Source organism: Coregonus clupeaformis, chromosome 14 (genome assembly GCF_020615455.1).
Source record: "Coregonus clupeaformis isolate EN_2021a chromosome 14, ASM2061545v1, whole genome shotgun sequence".
Classification (NCBI taxonomy): domain Eukaryota; kingdom Metazoa; phylum Chordata; class Actinopteri; order Salmoniformes; family Salmonidae; genus Coregonus; species Coregonus clupeaformis.
The window spans coordinates 41,215,068-41,235,316 of NC_059205.1; the positions used below are offsets into that span (position 1 = coordinate 41,215,068).

Genomic DNA, 20,249 nt, shown 5'->3' on the forward strand with positions numbered 1-20,249 from the left:
CATCCTGAGACCATTCATGTGTGGGGTTGCTTCTCAGCCAAGGGAGTTGGCTCACTCACAATTTTGCCTAAGAACACAGCCATGAATAAAGAATGGTACCAACACATCCTCCGAAAGCAACTTCTCCCAACCATCCAAGAACCGTTTGGTGACGAACAATGCCTTTTCCAGCATGATGGAGCACCTTGCTATAAGGCAAAAGTGATAACTAAGTGGCTCGGGGAACAAAACATTGAAATGTTGGGTCCATAGTCAGGAAACTCCCCAGACCTTAATGCCATTGAGAACTTGTGGTCAATCCTCAAGAGGCGGGTGGACAAACAAAACCCCACAAATTCTGACAAACTCCAAGCATTGATTATGCAAGAATGGGCTGCCATCAGTCAGGATGTGGCCCAGACGTTAATTGACAGCATGCCAGGGCGATTTGCAGAGGTCTTGAAAAAGAAGGGTCAACACTGCAAATATTGACTCTTTGCATAAACCAAATGTAATTGTCAATAAAAGCCTTTGACACTTATGGAATACTTGTAATTATACTTCAGTATACCATAGTAACATCTGACAAAAATATCTAAAAACACTGAAGCAGCAAACTTTCTGAAGATCAATACTTGTGTCATTCTCAACACTTTTGACCACGACTGTGAATAAAATGTGCACCAATATTTCATTATCATTTGCAAGTAGATTGTGTAGCGGTATATATGGAGGCTATGGTGGGATTACAAAAAGCACTTGTCTCCAGTTTGACTTACACTGCTAATAACACTGTTCCCTTCTTATTTAAGTCTGGAGAAGATATTGATTTTATGAAAGAGAGGACTGTACCTGCCAGAAATCAGCCACCGTTGAGGGAAGAGGGCCTTGAGTAGCGATGTAGGCTGGGTTCCGTGGGTCGTGGTCCATCTGGAGAGAGAGAGCAATGTTATTATTTAATTATTGATAAAGTAAAGGACCACAAGATTTACCCTAGTGAGTGCTTTGAGAAAGAACAATATTCTTAAACTGGATATAGTGAAAAACAGACCAACTTAAAATCAAAAATTATCATTGATTCCAATGAAAACGTTCCAGAATTATTATCCGATTAAAAAGGCAATAAAACAATCTGTAAGAATTATATAGCAAAATGTTGATTTAAAGGGGCAATCCATAGTTGCTACACCCATTTTTGAACTTATAAATTACTGATATGTATCTATGAATTCTTGAAAAATATAACTTATAAATGCCTCATGAGCTTAGTTCAACTGTCGTACCCCATCAGATCCCAAAATATAAGCTTGTTATACTCTTGTAAACAAACACTATGTAGCCTAAAAACATGGTTAAAACTATTATTCTGATATCATGGATGGTCAGTCCTTGCATCCATAGCGCTGTCTATGAATTTGAGAGTGGTCACATTTCTCCAGCCCCATCCCTCAGCTTTTTACCGAAACAGGGGTGAGGAGAACGCTATTGTTTCAACTGCTTATTGCCGCTTTAAAGTAACACCCACATTGACTGTAGAACAAGGAAATTCAGAGTAATACTGCCTACTCATCCCTCCCTGAGAAACAGTCTTGTTGGTCAGTGAAACGTTCAAGGTTTAATACAGTGTGCAAAGCCATTCACTTATGTTCTGGTCATAATTTCGGAGGTGTTTGAATAGGTATTCAATAGGAATGAGATCAGGGTTTTTCCATGTATTGTTAACCGAATGTTTGTGGAAGAACGCCTTTCTATGAATCCCAAATGTTGTCTGTGTGCCGTCTTTTCTTATTCTGCAGTGCTTAAAACAAGGCTGCTAAACTCTCACAAATTGAAGAGCAATGACATCTTAAAAAAAGAAGCGTGGTCCAGAAATGTGTGGCGAATGCGAGAATAGTTGAGTGACAGTCATACCTATTACCATGAAAATTGTATGGAAAATGTTATAATTGGATAGGCCAATTTATCTGGAAGCAATTATGGGAAAAGAGATAATTCCAAGGCTTGCACACACAAAATGGTGTTTAATAGTCTTCTGTTGCTTTATGAACTAAAATAATATACTTTTTTTATAAACTCGGGTTTACACAGAAGATTACACTTTTAACGTAAATGTATTAACTGGGGAAAGAAAGCCACAGTACTAACTGGGGGTTTGCATTTCAATTAAAGTGGAAAAACTGTCACTGCAAAGTGCATTTGTTAACAGATGGAGAAGAATAGAGGAGGGGCTGTGAATGGTTAGAATGCTTTTAAGTTATTTTATATAATTGTCAATGATGATGAACGCTAACAACAAGTCAAACATCTTAGCTTTGGCCCCCCCAAAAAAGAAAAAAAGAAAAACACAATGTCTAGTGTTTGATGCAGTACCCCTGGAGAGTATCTGCTGCTGCTGCAACAGAGTGACTGACTGTCCTTGGTCTAGACGCAATACTGAGAGAACATCAGTGTCTGCAGTACACTCAGTACAGAGAAACAGTACTCTTTGTCGCTCCCTCTCTCGGTCACTCCATTTAGCGCTCTCTCTCGTTACCTCTCTCTCTAGCTACCTCTCTCTCTCTCTCTCTCTCTCTCTGTTCTCTCTGTTCTCTCTCTCTCTCTCTCTCTCTCTCTCTCTCTCTCTCTTCTCGCTCTCTCTCTCTCTCTCTCTCTCTCTCTCTCTCTCTCTCGCTCTCTCTCTCTCTCTCTCTCTCTCTCCCCTTCTGTCTCTCGTTCTCTCTCTCCAATCTCTTGGAGACACAATGTTTCCTGACAATTTCAAGTGTCTGCTGTCTCTGAACTAAGAACGGGTGCTAATGACATTCTTGAGTGTGTCCGTCCATTCAGCCGTCAGTAGGCTGAGGGGCTAATGCTGTTGATGGGTCTCCAGGAACCCATTGTCCCTCCCCCACCCCTCCCTCTTCCTTACACCCACCCAACTCCTCAGTTGGACTTGCAGAGAGAGAGAAAGAGAGCGATAGAGAGCTAGAGAGAAAGAGAGAGATTAAACATTGCTTCCCTGGGATCTAATGAGGAGCAAGCGGCAACGAGACAGGCGTAATCATGGCTGTTTTGTTCTGCCCAGCCAGGGTCTGTGTGCTGTAATTATCAGCCTTTCTTCCCTACTGGCCAGTGGCTGCTGGTGGCAGCAGTAGTTATTGCAGAGCACTGCTCTGTCTCTGGTTGTCTGTCACCACCGCACCGTGGGGGACCAAGGCTTGTCAGCTCTTTGTTTCTCCCACCACACTGTGAGACCAGGGAGAAGGAGCGAGGCACAGATACTCTCTCACAGGAAATTCACTTATGTTCTGGTCCTCATTTCAGAGGTGTTTGAATAGGTTTCCCATGTATTGTGAGGGGCTAGTAGTGATGATGTGAAAGCAAGAGTCCATAAGACGATCTAGAGCATCCATAGAAACTCTACTTCATCATTGTAAAACCAACAGCAGTGCTGTCTTCTAAAGAAAGCCATACAATAACAGCTCAGGATTAATTAGCTTGAAGCCAGAGATCCCACAGTAGAGAGAGAAATAATAACAAGCTCTTTATGTGCCAATCACAAGGGAGTTACACAATTCCTCTTATAACATCGTCATACGTTTTACAGTGATTCACAGTATTACTTTGCAGACAAACATTCTTCAGAGTGCCGACAACAATGTTTTGCACGTGGGCCAGTAAGTGGTGTTGTTGAGGAAATCAAATTGCCAGCAGCAAAGGTATTTCTGTAAATAACTAGTTGTACCCATCCCACTCGGTGTGTAGGAAAAGGTTCTTCTGTGTAGTCACATCCTGTCACTTTGGTGCAACGACGCCTGGGCTGTGTCCCAAATGGCACCATTTTCCCTATATAGTGCACCACTTTTGAACCCTATGGGCCCTGGTCAAAGGTAGTGCACTATAAAGGGAACAGTGTGCCAGTTGGGACACGACCCTGGATTTGAAATGCATTGCATTTCTGTTTATTTTAATGGAATGCTTCTGTATCTGCCTCCAGGGGAAGATAACTGCATCTATTTGATTTTACCACCTTTGTCAAATGGGTATGCTCAGTTACTGAATTCACATGGCTCTTATTTCTCTCTTTCTTACAAATGTTTGGTCCTTGGACATCCACAGTTGAGTAAAAAAATACTTTTGCACAAAATGTATTGTTTGACGCTTAAGTGTGTGTAAATTACCCTATTTATACACTAGTTGTCATTTCTCAGTGGGGAAAGTTCAAAAATAGTTCAAAAATAGCCGGAGTGTGTCTTTAAACTCCTGATTTAGCCTTTAAAAATGCACCGGTATAAACGGTATAAATAATTGCATCAGCTCCCATCTTGATTCCCTGCTGCCAATGTGTAGGCTTACATGGAATCAACTAAACATGAATATATACACTAAGTGTACAAAACATTAGGAACATCTGCTCTTTCCATGACATAGATTGCCATGTGAATCCAGGTGAAAGCTATGATCCCTTAAAGATGTCACTTGTTAAATCCACTTCAATCAGTGTAGATGAAGGGGAGGAGACAGGTTATAGAAGGATTTTTAAGTGAGTGTGCAAAACTTTAAGATCACCTTCCTAATATTGAGTTAAACTTCATTACATCAAGATCTGGGCTATGCAGACGAATTCGGACTTTCTAGTATTGGCTGAAACTTGGATCTCTGGGGACATTCTGGACTCTGGATTTTAATATTGAGTGTTATAATGGGTTCAGAGCTGACAGACAGGGTAGAGGTGGTGGAGTGGACATTCTTATTAAAAATAATTTCTCTGTCTCTTTACTGAAATCCATTTCCCTTGCCAAAAATCTTTAGCTACTATATTTAAGCCTTTGTCTGGGGTAAAGGCTCCCTCGGCTAACCTTTGTGCACTCGAGGAGTTAACTAGTTTGTTGTATTCTTTTATTAAATCCAAAGTTATTATCCTGGGTGACCCAAATTATGATTGGGAAATGCAGGCTTCAGACAATCTAAAAGACGTGTAATGATCTAAACCTAACCCAGCTGGTGACTAAGCCTACACGGCCCAACCCTAAAGATCCTTCAAAGTCAACTCTGATTGATCTCATTTTAATGAATAAACCAGAGGAATATGTTTCTACTGGTGTCATTGCTCAAGACATTAGTGACCATTGCCCAGTTGTTTGTGTTAGAGATGTGAGAATACAAAAATCTAAGCCTCGTGTTATCACAAAGAGGAACATTAAAAACTTCAGTGAACAGGCTTTTTTTTTTTTTTACATATTCTTTATTTTTGTGACCTTGATTTTATTTCCGCTATCCCTGAACCTGATTTTATCTTTTAGCCTTTTTGCAGATGTCTTCAATACTATTGTGGATAATCATGCTCCCTTTAGAAAATTAAGGGTTAAAGGTAGATCAAATGCCCCCTTCAGAAAATTAAGGGTTAAAGGTAGATCAAATGCCTGGTACACTCTTTATCAGAAGTCATTCATAAAAGAGACGATGCTTGGGTCAAGGCCAGGAACACAGGCTTAGGCCCGGACTGGCAAGCTTTTAAGCAACTGAAGAATCATTGTGTATGACAAATCAGAAAGGCTAAATCTGATGATTATGTAACCACTCTTTCAGATTGTAATTGAACCCGGCTAAATTCTGGAAAACTGTCAAATCCCTGAAGGGTTCTACTTCCTCCTCTCTGCCACAACAAATTCATTCAGACAATGGCCTTATTATGGAAAGAAATACCATCATTGATGCATTTCATCACCATTTTATTTCAGCGGGCTATCTCTTTGAAATAACTTCTAAACCTATTCACAATGATATTGGGCAGGATGCTGATAGGGGAAACATGCTGAATGACTTGCTGAATGATCAGAGAAATGATAGTTAAAGCTTTTCTTTTAGGCTATTTACAGAAAAATAAGTCCTGGATGCTTTGCTAGCAATAGGCAACAAGAAATCCACAGGGGTCGACCAATTGGATCCTGGTCTGCTTAAGTGTGCAGCCCCCATCATTGTTGTCTCAATAACCCAAATAACTAAATAACCCAAATGTTATTGTTATCAGGAAATATTCCAAAAGTATGGAAATCAGCTCTTGTTTTGATACTCATCACTGCATTCCATATCAAAAGGTTGGCTGGACTTCACTAAAGACCCATAGATCTCTACATTACTCATTTTTGTTTACAAGGCCCTACTTCATAAACGTCCATCTTATCTAACTTTGCTGTTGAAGTATAGACACCTGAGTTGCCTAATCCGTTCACAGGATTGGTTAACTCTTGAGCTTCCTAGGGTCTCCAACGAGCTAGGTAAATCTGCTTTTAGTTTTAATGCACCGTATTGCTGGAACAAAATTCTAAACACATTTAATCTTGATGTTCTGGTGTCATTCGGGCAATTTAAAGTATTGATTGAGGACTTATTTGTGGAGGAATGTAACTGTTTATCTGGGTGATTTGTGATGTTTTATTTTGTGCTTCCCATGACTATGTTTTTGTATTTTAATGTGTTAAAATACCAGTCAAAAGTTTGGACACACCTACTCATTCCATGGTTTTTCTTTATTTTGACTATTTTCTACATTGTAGAATAATAGTGACGACATCAACACTATGAAATAACACATATGAAATCATGTAGTAACCAGAAAAGTGTTAAACAAATAAAAATATATTCTTCAAATAGCCATCCTTTGCCTTGATGACAGCTTTGCGCACAAAAGTATGTGGACACCCCTTCAAATTAGTGGATTTGGCTATTTCAGCCACACCCATTGCTGACAGGTGTATGAAATCGAGCACACAGCCATGCAATCTCCATAGACAAACATTGGTAGTAGATTAACCTTACTGAAGAGCTCAGTGACTTTCAACGTGGCACCGTCATAGAATGCCACCTTTCCAACAAGTCAGTTATTGTGAAGTGGAAACGTCTAGGAGTAACAACGGCTCAGCCGCGAAGTGGTAAGCCACACAAGTTCACAGAACGGGACCGCTGAGTGCTGAAGCACATAGCGCGTAGCGCGTAAAAATCGTCTGTCCTCGGTTGCAACACTCACTACTGAGTCCTCTGGAAGCAACGTCACACACAAGCCTAAGATCACCATGCGCAATGCCAAGCGTCGGCTGGAGTGGTGTAAAGCTCGCCGCCATTGGACTCTGGAGCAGTGGAAACGCGTTCTCTGGAGTGATAAATCATGCTTCACCATCTGGCAGTCCGACGGACGAATCTGGGTTTGGCGGATGCCAGGAGAACACTACCTGCCCAAATGCATAGTGCCAACTGTAAAGTTTAATGGTCTGGGGCTGTTTTTCATCGTTCGGCCTAGGCCCCTTAGTTCCAGTGAAGGGAAATCTTAACGCAACAGCATACAATGACATTCTAGACGATTCTGTGCTTCCAACTTTGTGGAAAAGGTTTGGGGAAGGCCCTTTCCTGTTTCAGCATGACAATGCCCCCGTGCATAAAGCGAGGTCCATACAGAAATGGTTTGTCGAGATCGGTGTGGAAGAACTTGACTGGCCTGCACAGAGCCCTGACTTCAACCCCATCGAACACCTTTGGGATGAATTGGAACGCCGACTGCGAGCCAGGCCTAATCGCCCAACATTAGTGACCGACCTCACTTATGCTCTTGTGGCTGAATTGAAGCAAGTCCCTGCATTAATGTTCCAACATCTAATGGTAAGCCTTCCCAGAAGAGTGGAGACTGTTATAGCAGCAAAGGGGGGACCAACTCCATATTAATGCCCATGATTTTGGAATGAAATGATCGACGAGCAACTGTCCACATACCTTTGGTCATGTAATGTATATATACAGTATCACAGGAGGCTGCTGAGGGGAGGATGGCTCATAATAATGGCTGGAACGTAGTGATTGGAATGATACCATTCCACTTATTCTGTTCCAGCCATTACCACTAGCCCGTCCTCCCCAATTAAGGTGCCACCAACCTCCTGTGTACAGTATATATATATATATATATATATATATGTATGTATTTATTTATTTGGGGTATAATGTGTATATTTATGTTGTATTATACAGGGCGCATTTGCAAAAGAGACCTACTGTAAGTCTCAATATGTCTTCCCTGTTAAAATAAAGGTTAAATAAACATTTAAAAATCTACACTGATTGAAGTGACATCAATAAGGGATCATAGCTTTCACCTGGACAGTCTATGTCATGGAAAGAGCAGGTGTTCTTAATGTTTTGTACACTCAGTGTATATAGGCAACATCAAAGCACAACAAAACTGAACTGCATAGCTGTGCCAAACAGTAAACAGTCTACATTAACATAATTCAAGGTCAATAATAGTGAAAGATCAACTGTTCTTTCAAAATGGGGGTGAATAGGGTGAATCATGCGTGGTACCCTTCCCCACCCCTTCCCCATGTGAATATTCACTCATTATTTCTTATAAAACAATCATTAATATTCAACGCATGAAACACAGTGTGCATAAGCAATACAATGTATCTTACTAAAGCTAAGCAACCTGTTGCATCAAATTTTATATTGTAAAGCACTGCTTTGCTTTTGTTCGTTCTAAATCCCTGTGGGACTGTCAGTACAGCACACAACACTATAAAGTAGAGTTTAGTATACTGAAAAGGTACTTACGATTGGGCTGGCATTGATGTAATCTGAATTGCTGTGGCTGTTTTCAACCTTCAAGGTTATTCTTGAGTGATCATCTGAAATATAAATGGAGGAATTTATCGCACCAACTCAACCTCCTCTACAAGGACTCATCACCCTGCCCGGCCTGCCTGCACTGGAATGCTCAAATACTCAAAACACTCTCAAACATAACCTCGAACCAAAAGCAAACCTGCTCCATATATCTTATCATTTGAAATAGTCTAAGATGGGTACAATTGACAGTAACATGATATCTAAGAGCATTTTAGAACAGTATTTTAACTCAGAGGTCAGTCACCTATAATGCAGGGACAAATCCAAGTGCATTAAGAAGGTAAGGCTCTGTAAGGTCAACGTATAGAGAACAGGAGGAGAACTTACAGGCCTTGTGACCTGGGGTGATCTAGTGGTCTAAGCTGCTGCCTGATGTACTGCTGTGACCATAGGTTCAAATCCCATTCACTGCTCTTTCAGCACACACTCGTCTACCTTTCCTCTCTATCCAATAAACATGGAAGAATACGGAAGGATGATAACTTACAGGCCACCACAGCATTGGAGCGGTTCTTCTTGGTGTTCCCGGCACCCAGGCCTGTAGTGGAGGCATTGGGCTCAGCCTGGTAGGCACACAGAGCCTCCCACTCCTTCTCCAGACGATTCTTGTTCTTCAGGTGATCCTCCATGTAAGACTAGCGAGGAAAGAGAAGACGGAGTCAATATGCATTCAATAACTATAGTTGTACCCATCATGTTTGTCAGTTGGTGTGTATTCCTCCTCAATGTAAGACAAGGTAGGTCGAGGAAAGATAATATCTTATCCAGGTAAGTAAATTGAGAACACATTCTCTTTGACAATAATGACCTGACCAACAAGCTATACAAACAACAAGGACTCAAAATAGAATATTCTTAATTCAACAGGAGTAAAGATGAGCCAGTAGAAATGTTCTTATAATTATATGAATAATAATGCTAATGTGTTGTGGCATTTGGTTCCGAGGTCTTTATTATTGTTGTTTATGGTCTCTATTATCTATGGTCTCTATGTAGTCCTAGCCGTACAGATGTATGATCTAAATCTGATCACTCTTTTGTTGCTGAGAAATTTCTTGCACAGCAGGATATGCAATCTTGTACTGTGTTTTTTGTTTAAAAAGGCTTCTATACTTAGTCATTTCCACTTTGAAATTTGACTTGATTTGCCCTACCGAAAAATTTATCAACCCCTACAAAAATGTCCATTAAAGCTGCAATATGTACGTTTTTGGGCAACCCTACCAAATTCACAGAGAAATGTGTGTTATAGATCTGTTATTCTCATTGAAAGCAAGTCTAAGAAGTGGTAGGTTTTATGTGCACTATTTCTATGTTTCACAATCTTTTCTTTTTTTAATCTTTTACTTTCAGTTTTGTACACCAGCTTCAAACAAGCCAAAAATAAAATATTTTTGATTATAGAAATATATATTTTACCATTTTAGATGGTACAATGATACTTTTGTCACAAACTGAAATTAAGTGAACAATTAGAATTTTAGCAAACAGGAAATGGCAGAGCGATTTCTGCATAGCACATCTTTAATTATAATCCACATAATAATTAACATTTCCTGTTGCTGCACGATTATTTTCCTGGTGTAGCAAACTGGCTCAAATTAAGATCCTACATCTGTAGTCAGGAACAGGAATAGTTCCCTCTAAATGATAAGCTATTCAACCGAGCCCATTACCTCTCATACTGTATTCATCATTAAGTCAGGAGCACTGACTTTGATTAACTGCCGCTAATGAGATTGTCAAAGCTAAATGTGAAACCTAGCATGTTTTAGCATGGGGGCCAACAGGGTAGGCTAGCTATTGTTCCTCTCTGTTGATAGAGGACAGTTGGGCTGAGATGGTTGTTGGACATCAATGATTATCCAGGGTCCATACACAAACAGGCAGGAAACAATCACCAGGAATGTCTCTTTAAAGCTGCAATATGTAACTTTTTGGGTGACCAGACCAAATTCACATAGAAATGTGAGTAATAAATCTGTCATTCTCATTGAAAACAAGTCTAAGAAGCGGTAGATATTTTCTATGTGCGCTTTTCTATGCTTCCCGATCTTAAGTTTCGTTTTTGTGCCTTTTACAGTGGGGAAAATTTGTATTTAGTCAGCCACCAATTGTGCAAGTTCTCCCACTTAAAAAGATGAGAGAGGCCTGTAATTTTCATCATAGGTACACGTCAACTATGACAGACAAATTGAGAATTTTTTTCTCCAGAAAATCACATTAATGAATTTATTTGCAAATTATGGTGGAAAATAAGTATTTGGTCACCTACAAACAAGCATGATTTCTGGCTCTCACAGACCTGTAACTTCTTCTTTAAGAGGCTCCTCTGTCCTCCACTCGTTACCTGTATTAATGGCACCTGTTTGAACTTGTTATCAGTATAAAAGACACCTGTCCACAACCTCAAACAGTCACACTCCAAACCCCACTATGGCCAAGACCAAAGAGCTGTCAAAGGACACCAGAAACAAAATTGTAGACCTGCACCAGGCTGGGAAGACTGAATCTGCAATAGGTAAGCAGCTTGGTTTGAAGAAATCAACTGTGGGAGCAATTATTAGGAAATGGAAGACATACAAGACCACTGATAATCTCCCTCGATCTGGGGCTCCACGCAAGATCTCACCCCGTGGGGTCAAAATGATCACAAGAACGGTGAGCAAAAATCCCAGAACCACACGGGGGGACCTAGTGAATGACCTGCAGAGAGCTGGGACCAAAGTAACAAAGCCTACCATCAGTAACACACTATGCCGGGACTCAAATCCTGCAGTGCCAGACGTGTCCCCCTGCTTAAGCCAGTACATGTCCAGGTCCGTCTGAAGTTTGCTAGAGTGCATTTGGATGATCCAGAAGAGGATTGGGAGAATGTCATATGGTCAGATGAAACCAAAATATAACTTTTTGGTAAAAACTCAACTCGTCGTGTTTGGAGGACAAAGAATGCTGAGTTGCATCCAATGAACACCATACCTACTGTGAAGCATGGGGGTGGAAACATCATGCTTTGGGGTTGTTTTTCTGCAAAGGGACCAGGACGACTGATCCGTGTAAAGGAAAGAATGAATGGGGCCATGTATCGTGAGATTTTGAGTGAAAACCTCCTTCCATCAGCAAGGGCATTGAAGATGAAACGTGGCTGGGTCTTTCAGCATGACAATGATCCCAAACACACCGCCCAGGCAACGAAGGAGTGGCTTCGTAAGAAGCATTTCAAGGTCCTGGAGTGGCCTAGCCAGTCTCCAGATCTCAACCCCATAGAAAATCTTTGGAGGGAGTTGAAAGTCCGTGTTGCCCAGCGACAGCCCCAAAACATCTCTACTCTAGAGGAGATCTGCATGGAGGAATGGGCCAAAATACCAGCAACAGTGTGTGAAAACCTTGTGAAGACTTACAGAAAACGTTTGACCTGTGTCATTGCCAACAAAGGGTATATAACAAAGTATTGAGAAACGTTTGTTATTGACCACATACTTATTTTCCACCATAATTTGCAAATAAATTCATTAAAAATCCTACAATGTGATTTTCAGGAAAAAATATTCTCATTTTGTATAGTTGACATGTACCTATGATGAAAATTACAGGCCTCTCTCATCTTTTTAAGTGGGAGAACTTGCACAATTGGTGGCTGACTAAATACTTTTTTTCCCCACTGTACTTTCGATTTGGTACACCAGTTTCAAACAGCTCGAAATACAATATTTTTGGTTATTGAAAATATATTTCACAACACTTTAGATGGTACAATGATTCTCTACATTGCTTGTTTTGTCACATAAACTTAAATTAGGTGAACTATTAGAATTTGTATTAATTAAATAAAATAGTCTCCTAAAACGGACTCCATGTCTGCGTCAGAAATGACTCCCTATTCCCTATGTAGTACACTACTAACATACTACCCATAGGGATCTGATCAAAAGTAGTACACTATATACAGTAGGTAATAGGCTGCCATTTAGGACACAGCCCTAATGTTATTCTATTAATAACAGAAGGTTACAAATGGGGGGGGGGGGACATAATCTGGATTCATGTTCATTACTCAAAGAGGCTTAATAGACTTTCTCTTAACAGGGTATAGTGCGCTACTTTTGACCAGAGCCGTATGGACCCTGGTCAAAAGTAGTGCACTAGAGAATAGGGTGCAATTTTGGCCTCGGTCTCCATATCATATCAACACTTATTACATTATGTGCTGACACACTGAACACAGTCTGGGAAACGGGCGACATTTTTTAGCAGGGCACGAATCCGTCGCCCTTCCTTGATTCAGCCCCTTATCGAATAGCAGCTTCATTCTGCACTTATCTCCATCCCAAATACCTCCTCCTCCACCTCCCCTCCTCTACCCCTGCATCCCCCCTCCTCCTCCACCTCCTCTCCTCTACTCCTGCATCCCCCCTCCTCCTCCACCTCCTCTACCCCTGCATCCCCCCTCTTCCTCCACCTCCTCTCCTCTACTCCTGCATCCCCCCTCCTCCTCCACCCCCTGCATCCCCCCTCCTCCTCCACCTCCTCTCCTCTACTCCTGCATCCCCCCTCCTCCTCCACCTCCTCTCCTCTACTCCTGCATCCCCCCTCCTCCTCCACCTCCTCTACCCCTGCATCCCCCCTCCTCCTCCACCTCCTCTCCTCTACTCCTGCATCCCCCCTCCTCCTCCACCTCCTCTACCCCTGCATCCCCCTCCTCCTCCACCTCCTCTCCTCTACCCCCTGCATCCCCCCTCCTCCTCCACCTCCTCTACCCCTGCATCCCCCCCCTCCTCCTCCACCTCCCCTCCTCAACCCCTGCATCCCCCCTCCTCCTCCCACCTCCTCTCCTCTACCCCCTGCATCCCCCTCCTCCTCCACCTCCTCTCCTCTACCCCTGCATCCCCCCTCCTCCTCCACCTCCTCTACCCCTGCATCCCCCCCTCCTCCTCCACCTCCTCTACCCCTGCATCCCCCCTCCTCCTCCACCTCCTCTACCCCTGCATCCCCCCTCCTCCTCCCCCTCCTCTTCCCCTGCATCCCCCCTCCTCCTCCGCCTCCTCTACCCCTGCATCCCCCCTCCTCCTCCACCTCCTCTACCCCTGCATCCCCCCTCCTCCTCCACCTCCTCTACCCCCTGCATCCCCCCCTCCTCCTCCACCTCCTCTCCTCTACCCCTGCATCCCCCCTCCTCCTCCACCTCCTCTCCTCTACTCCTGCATCCCCCCTCCTCCTCCACCAGCCCTACCTGCCAGGGCATCAGAGAGACACACTCTCCTCTGTGCTAATGCCAGAGTAATGGGGTTTTGTACTGTGTAAAGGGATTATTCCAATCCAATCTGGAGGTGCTGAGATCACCATGTGTCAGGCAAACACTGGCTAATCCCCTTACTGCTGGGTTTACAGCTGCCAAAGGTGCTCAATAAAATCAGAATGAAATAACGCTAGATGAGGAACTAGCCCTCGTCTCAGGGCTGCTCAGAGCTGTCAATGACGTCGAGGCAGGGCTAGAGCCTCATAATGAACTAGACTACAGCACCTGGGTGAGAGAAGGCCATTTGCACATATAAGCTGTTTGGTTTTACACTGATGGGGTGTGTCACAAAAGGAGTGTAATGCACTAATTCTGACCAGAACCCATCAAAAGGAGTGCACTAAACAGGGAATAGGGAGCCATTTCGGACGCACACATGGAGATGCCAGGAAAGGGAAGGGAACTAGTGTACAATTGCAGCTTACACAGTACAGTGAGGTACCTACAGTATCACATGGTTCTAATAAGGCACAGTTTTTTAAATCCTGGATTAAGTTTATATGGGATGTGTCCCAGATGGCACTACTTTTGACCAGAGCCCATCAAAAGGAATGCATTATAAAGGGAATATGGTGTCATTTGGGACGCAGACATGGAATAGGGGGTATCATGGAAGATTAAGACCTGCTCCTGAACACATATTGTGCTTTCCAACATAAATGCTCCCGATAGGCTTTCCTCTGACACTGTCCTGTATTAAAGTGATTAAACAACATCTTTCTTCATATATGGCACACACATGGTGCCTGCGACATTGTGGTATAATTCAACACTCCAAGTTACAACTTGGCACACACCCCTCACACTCAGCTAGCTTCAAAATAACTTCCTACTCGCCGGCTTCGCAAACCCCTAATCTATATAGACTCCACGCAGTATAATCTATAACACTTACTGGCCAGCAACAAAAGACAAGATAATATGATTTTTATATAGAGTAAGTTAGTCCGCTTAAGACATAGCCAAGTCTCTGTATGAAGTCATATTCTGAACAAGTCACATGGGAAAAAGTAATACATTAACATAGATAAGATAGTGCAAGGCATTTCTCAAATTAAAAACAGTCGGGGATCATGATGATGTGGGATTTGCAGCTTTACAGAAGGCAATTACGTTTTTTGGGGGGGAAACCTAGTAAGCAATTATGCTTTTTTCTGACCCCCACAGTTTTAATCACTCTACAATGTACTGTACTGTAAGTATGCAGCTTGTACTGTTGGTACTGTCTTTATGTACTGCTTATGAAAACTCAATATGAGCTCAGAATAGTGCTGGTCTGACTCTGGTCATATGATATGTCTGAGGAAACTACTCAGAACATTTACTGTGGCTAGATGAACAATCACTTTTAAGAAAGGGCATTTGAGGGCATAATGATATAGTGCATTATGGACTTCAGTGTTGATTTTACTGGCAGGTGGATCACAGTAGCAGTTGTTGTTGTTGACTGCATTTGGCCTGTAGTTGTAGTTAATATCTAAGACAGAGACAGTTCAGCTGTGAGAAAGGGACCCCCTGTGAGGAGATGAAAATGGGCTGGAGAGAAGAGTAGTGGAAGAGGGGAGAGAAGAGAGGGGAGGGAGAGAGAGAGAGGGGAGTGGGGGGAGAAGAGAGGGGGGAGAGGGGGAGGAGGAGAGAGAGAGGATAGGGGGAGGAGGAGAGAGAGGAGAGGGGGAGGAGGAGAGAGAGAGGAGAGGGGGAGGAGGAGAGAGAGAGGAGAGGGGGAGGAGGAGAGAGAGAGGAGAGGGGGAGGAGGAGAGAGAGAGGAGAGGGGGAGGAGGAGAGAGAGAGGAGAGGGGGAGGTGGAGAGAGAGAGGAGAGGGGGAGGAGGAGAGAAAGAGGAGAGGGGGAGGAGGAGAGAGAGGAGAGGGGGAGGAGGAGAGAGAGAGAGGAGAGAGGAGAGAGGGGGGATTCATTGCAGAAGAAGAGAGAGGCGTGCCCCTGGATCTGCCCCAGTCTCTTGCAGTATGTAATGAAGCAGGACGGGGGGAGGGGCCAGGGGCACAGTCGGCAGTGGGAAGACAGGGAGCGTGGCTCACACCTCCTGGGTAATTTGCCTTTGCTTCCCTGCCCTAGCTGGCTCCTATATATACTAACCCACCATAGCCCCAGTCTCATGAACACTGAACAGAATCTCTCCAATGACGGCCTCGTGGCCCAGTTCATTCTCATATTTAAACTGGCGTACGTGGGAGGACGGGACAAACAATTTGGCCAAACCGTTGAAAATGGGCTCAGTTGAGTAGCAGCACGTTGCTATCTGCTGCCAGGGAGCTGTCCGAGGTACTGAAGCTCACGGAGCTTTCTCTCACGTTACACTGCTGCTCCACTCACTGCCAGTCAGTCAGAATAGCCCAGCCAGACAGAGGGTCAACCGTTGTGTGTGTGGGTGTGTGCGTGTGTGTGTGCGTGCTCATGTCTGTGTGTCTCATATATATGATATGTATTGCCCCGATATGTAAATCTCAAGGGCAATTAAGAGCTTCATGCCTATTGAACACATCCCAGGGTCCTTCTATCATTGTGCATGTAGCCTCAGAGCAGGAGGACAGGGTTATGTGAAGAATAGCTATGTATTGCAATTATGGTAGACAGTTATTCAGAATCAATGGATATTTTAATCTGTGGGAAAAGAAGACATGTGGAACAAGCCTGCTCATTGAAATGTGGCTGTAATGAGATGAATAGAAACGAAGAGAGAGATGGAGTAGGAGGAGAGGAAGAAAGAGACTATGTGCGAGAGAGAGAAAGAAAAAGAAAGACAGATGGGAGAGAGAGAGACAGACAGACAGACAGACAGACAGACACATAGATAGACAGACAGACAGACAGACAGACAGACAGACAGACAGACAAACAGTCAGACAGCTATAAGGGTATAGTGATGTTTACCAGGATCATGTGTCCAGTGGAGATGTCCATGTTGGAGTGGACGGGTTCCTCAGACCAGGAGGAGGTGGAGCTTCGTGCCGAGGGGCTGACCATGGGCCCCCCGTCGCTGAACTGGGACGACACACTGTTGAGCCGTGACGACACACTGTGCATCGGCTCTGGACGCTCCGCCGGCGGCTTGACCGACATCCGCTGACGACACAGCTCCTAGGAGCAGAAGGAGGGACACGGCAGACTATGAGCACAGTAACAAAGTAAACACACTTATTCTATTGTTTTGAAATACATGTTTTTCATATCCTAATGTTTTTGAAGACCTACCTATACAGAAACAATGGATTTTTATGGTATACATTAAATTGATTATTAATAGACTGTTAAAAATGTAGATGTTCCTAAGGCGTCATAGGCTGCTTCTTGAATGCGTCAAGTCCAGGCGGTTTTAGTGTTAATGACTATGTTAATGACCATCTCCAAGGAAACGGCATCCGTCGCTAAAGTTACGTCACTATTATACACTACCTCTGGGAGTGCACATTCACAATCAATGGGGGTTTGACTGCTGTCATATAATATTTGCTAATGCGCACATTAACATTTACAGTTTGCATACTATCAGCTTACATGATGTTGGATTTTGTATTCCAGCATGGGTTCAACCTGCTATTTCAGTAATACTGAAATATTATTTGAGGAATATTTAAGGAATACTGAAATAGTTATTACATTTTCTCCAAGACAATGTGTTCAAATGATTATTTTTCTCTGCTTCATGATCTGGGTTGCGTTCCAAATGGCACCGTATTCCATTTTTAGTGCACTACTTTCGACCAGGGCCGAAGGGGAATATGTAGGGAATAGGGTGCCATTTAAGACGCAACCCTGGTGTCAGTATGTTATACTGTATATGGTTGATCACCATGTTGTATTGTAGGATATGGAGGAATGTTTAAAACAAAAACCTGCATCAAAAGAGACATCTGTCCTCCAGTGTGAGCCAGGGACAGACTATGGAATCACATTTTCTCCAAGACATTGAGTTCAAATGATAATTTTTCTCAGTCACAGCTGAGTGAGGATATCTGTTGGGGTAGCAGTGATCTAATGCAGCTGGTGATGTAACCTAGCTAATGTCAGAGGACGTCTAGCTACACATGCTTCAGTCATTAGGAGAGAGATGATCATGATTAACACTTGCTGTGAGTGACAACACAAGTCATGTCACCATCCCTCCATTACAGTTGATATCTTATCTCACTAATCCTCATTTTCCCTGTGACATTGATCTATTGGCTGTCGTCTAAACTATAACCACGGCAATTAGGTCTGTCTCTGTTTTACCAGCAACCATAAACTTAGTACCATTAACTGGTAAGAGTATATAAGGTGTTGTTACAATCTGCTTCAGTGTAAGCACACTCAATATCTGCAACGTTATAGAAAAATTCAGGAATCCTGCTAGTCATATTTCTATTAACATGCTATAAGTTTAGTAGCTTATAACCACTAAATTTGATGAAAATCTGTCCGTGTGCCTCCCTGCCTGCCTGTCCTTCTGCCTGCCTGCCTGTCAGTCTGCCTGCCTGACCGTCTGCCTGCCTGCCTGACCGTTTATCTGCCTGCCTGTCTGTCTGCCAGCTAGCTCGCTTATCTGTCCCAGTAACCCCCAGGGAGGGCCTGCCTCTCCCCCACCTCCCTGCTACAGCCCCATTCCAGACAGCCAGATGGCCAGACAGCCAGACAGCCCCACCATTACCGCAGGTTCTAACATTCACATTAAAACAACTCTAACTTTGTTGTTACCAGATATATCCTAATAGAAAAGGCCCCATATGAAAATGGCCTCTCCTGAGATATTCAATAAGCTGCCTGCAAAAAGCCCAAATTAACCAGACATTGAATAACACATATTTACAGCTTTAGTATGGCACTGCCCAGGCAATGGAAAAATTAACAGCGTCCCAAATAGTACCCTATTTCCTATATAGTGCATTACTTTTGATCAGAGCCTGGTCAAATGTAGTGCACTTTATAGGGAATAGGGTGCCATTTGAGATGCAGTTCAGATGTATCCTCATTTATGGGTTATTGATTTTCATCTATACACACTAATCAGCAATTTATGGTCCCTGTTATGCCTCTTGCGATCCAAATGGCACCATATTCCTTTTTTAGTGCACTACTTTTGACCAGGGCCGAAGGGGGAATAGGGTGCCATTTAAGGCGCAACCCTGGTATCAGTCTGTACAGTGGGGGAAAAAAGTATTTAGTCAGCCACCAATTGTGCAAGTTCTCCCACTTAAAAAGATGAGAGAGGCCTGTAATTTTCATCATAGGTACACGTCAACTATGACAGACAAATTGAGATTATTTTTTCCAGAAAATCACATTGTAGGATTTTTTATGAATTTATTTGCCAATTATGGTGGAAAATAAGTATTTGGTCACCTACAAACAAGAAAGATTTCTGGCTCTCACAGACCTGTAATTTCTTCTTTAAGAGGCTCCTCTGTCCTCCACTCGTTACCTGTATTAATGGCAACTGTTTGAACTTGTTATCAGTATAAAAGACACCTGTCCACAACCTCAAACAGTCACACTCCAAACTCCACTATGGCCAAGACCAAAGAGCTGTCAAAGGACACCAGAAACAAAATTGTAGACCTGCACCAGGCTGGGAAGACTGAATCTGCAATAGGTAAGCAGCTTGGTTTGAAGAAATCAACTGTGGGAGCAATTATTAGGAAATGGAAGACGTACAAGACCACTGATAATCTCCCTCGATCTGGGGCTCCACGCAAGATCTCACCCCGTGGGGTCAAAATGATCACAAGAACGGTGAGCAAAAATCCCAGAACCACACGGGGGGACCTAGTGAATGACCTGCAGAGAGCTGGGACCAAAGTAACAAAGCCTACCATCAGTAACACACTACGCCGCCAGGGACTCAAAACCTGCAGTGTCCCCCTGCTTAAGCCAGTACATGTCCAGGCCCGTCTGAAGTTTGCTAGAGTGCATTTGGATGATCCAGAAGAGGATTGGGAGAATGTCATATGGTCAGATGAAACCAAAATATAACTTTTTGGTAAAAACTCAACTCGTCGTGTTTGGAGGACAAAGAATGCTGAGTTGCATCCAAAGAACACCATACCTACTGTGAAGCATGGGGGTGGAAACATCATGCTTTGGGGCTGTTTTTCTGCAAAGGGACCAAGACGACTGATCCGTGTAAAGGAAAGAATGAATGGGGCCATGTATCGTGAGATTTTGAGTGAAAACCTCCTTCCATCAGCAAGGGCATTGAAGATGAAACGTGGCTGGGTCTTTCAGCATGACAATGATCCCGAACACACCGCTCGGGCAACGAAGGAGTGGCTTCGTAAGAAGCATTTCAAGGTCCTGGAGTGGCCTAGCCAGTCTCCAGATC

General features: G+C 43.2%; 1 protein-coding gene across 1 annotated transcript in view; it reads right to left on the minus strand.

Annotated features, from left to right (window-relative positions):
• LOC121580885 (receptor-type tyrosine-protein phosphatase N2) overlaps positions 1 to 20,249 on the minus strand; it is a 186,267-nt gene that overhangs the window by 13,228 nt on the left and 152,790 nt on the right. Inside the window, exons 16-19 of the mRNA XM_045224816.1 lie at positions 16,823 to 17,029; positions 9,122 to 9,269; positions 8,560 to 8,633; positions 832 to 909 (exon numbers count right to left, since the gene is read on the minus strand). Of these exons, the coding sequence (XP_045080751.1) occupies positions 832 to 909; positions 8,560 to 8,633; positions 9,122 to 9,269; positions 16,823 to 17,029 (507 nt within the window). The remainder of the gene's footprint in view (positions 1 to 831; positions 910 to 8,559; positions 8,634 to 9,121; positions 9,270 to 16,822; positions 17,030 to 20,249) is intronic.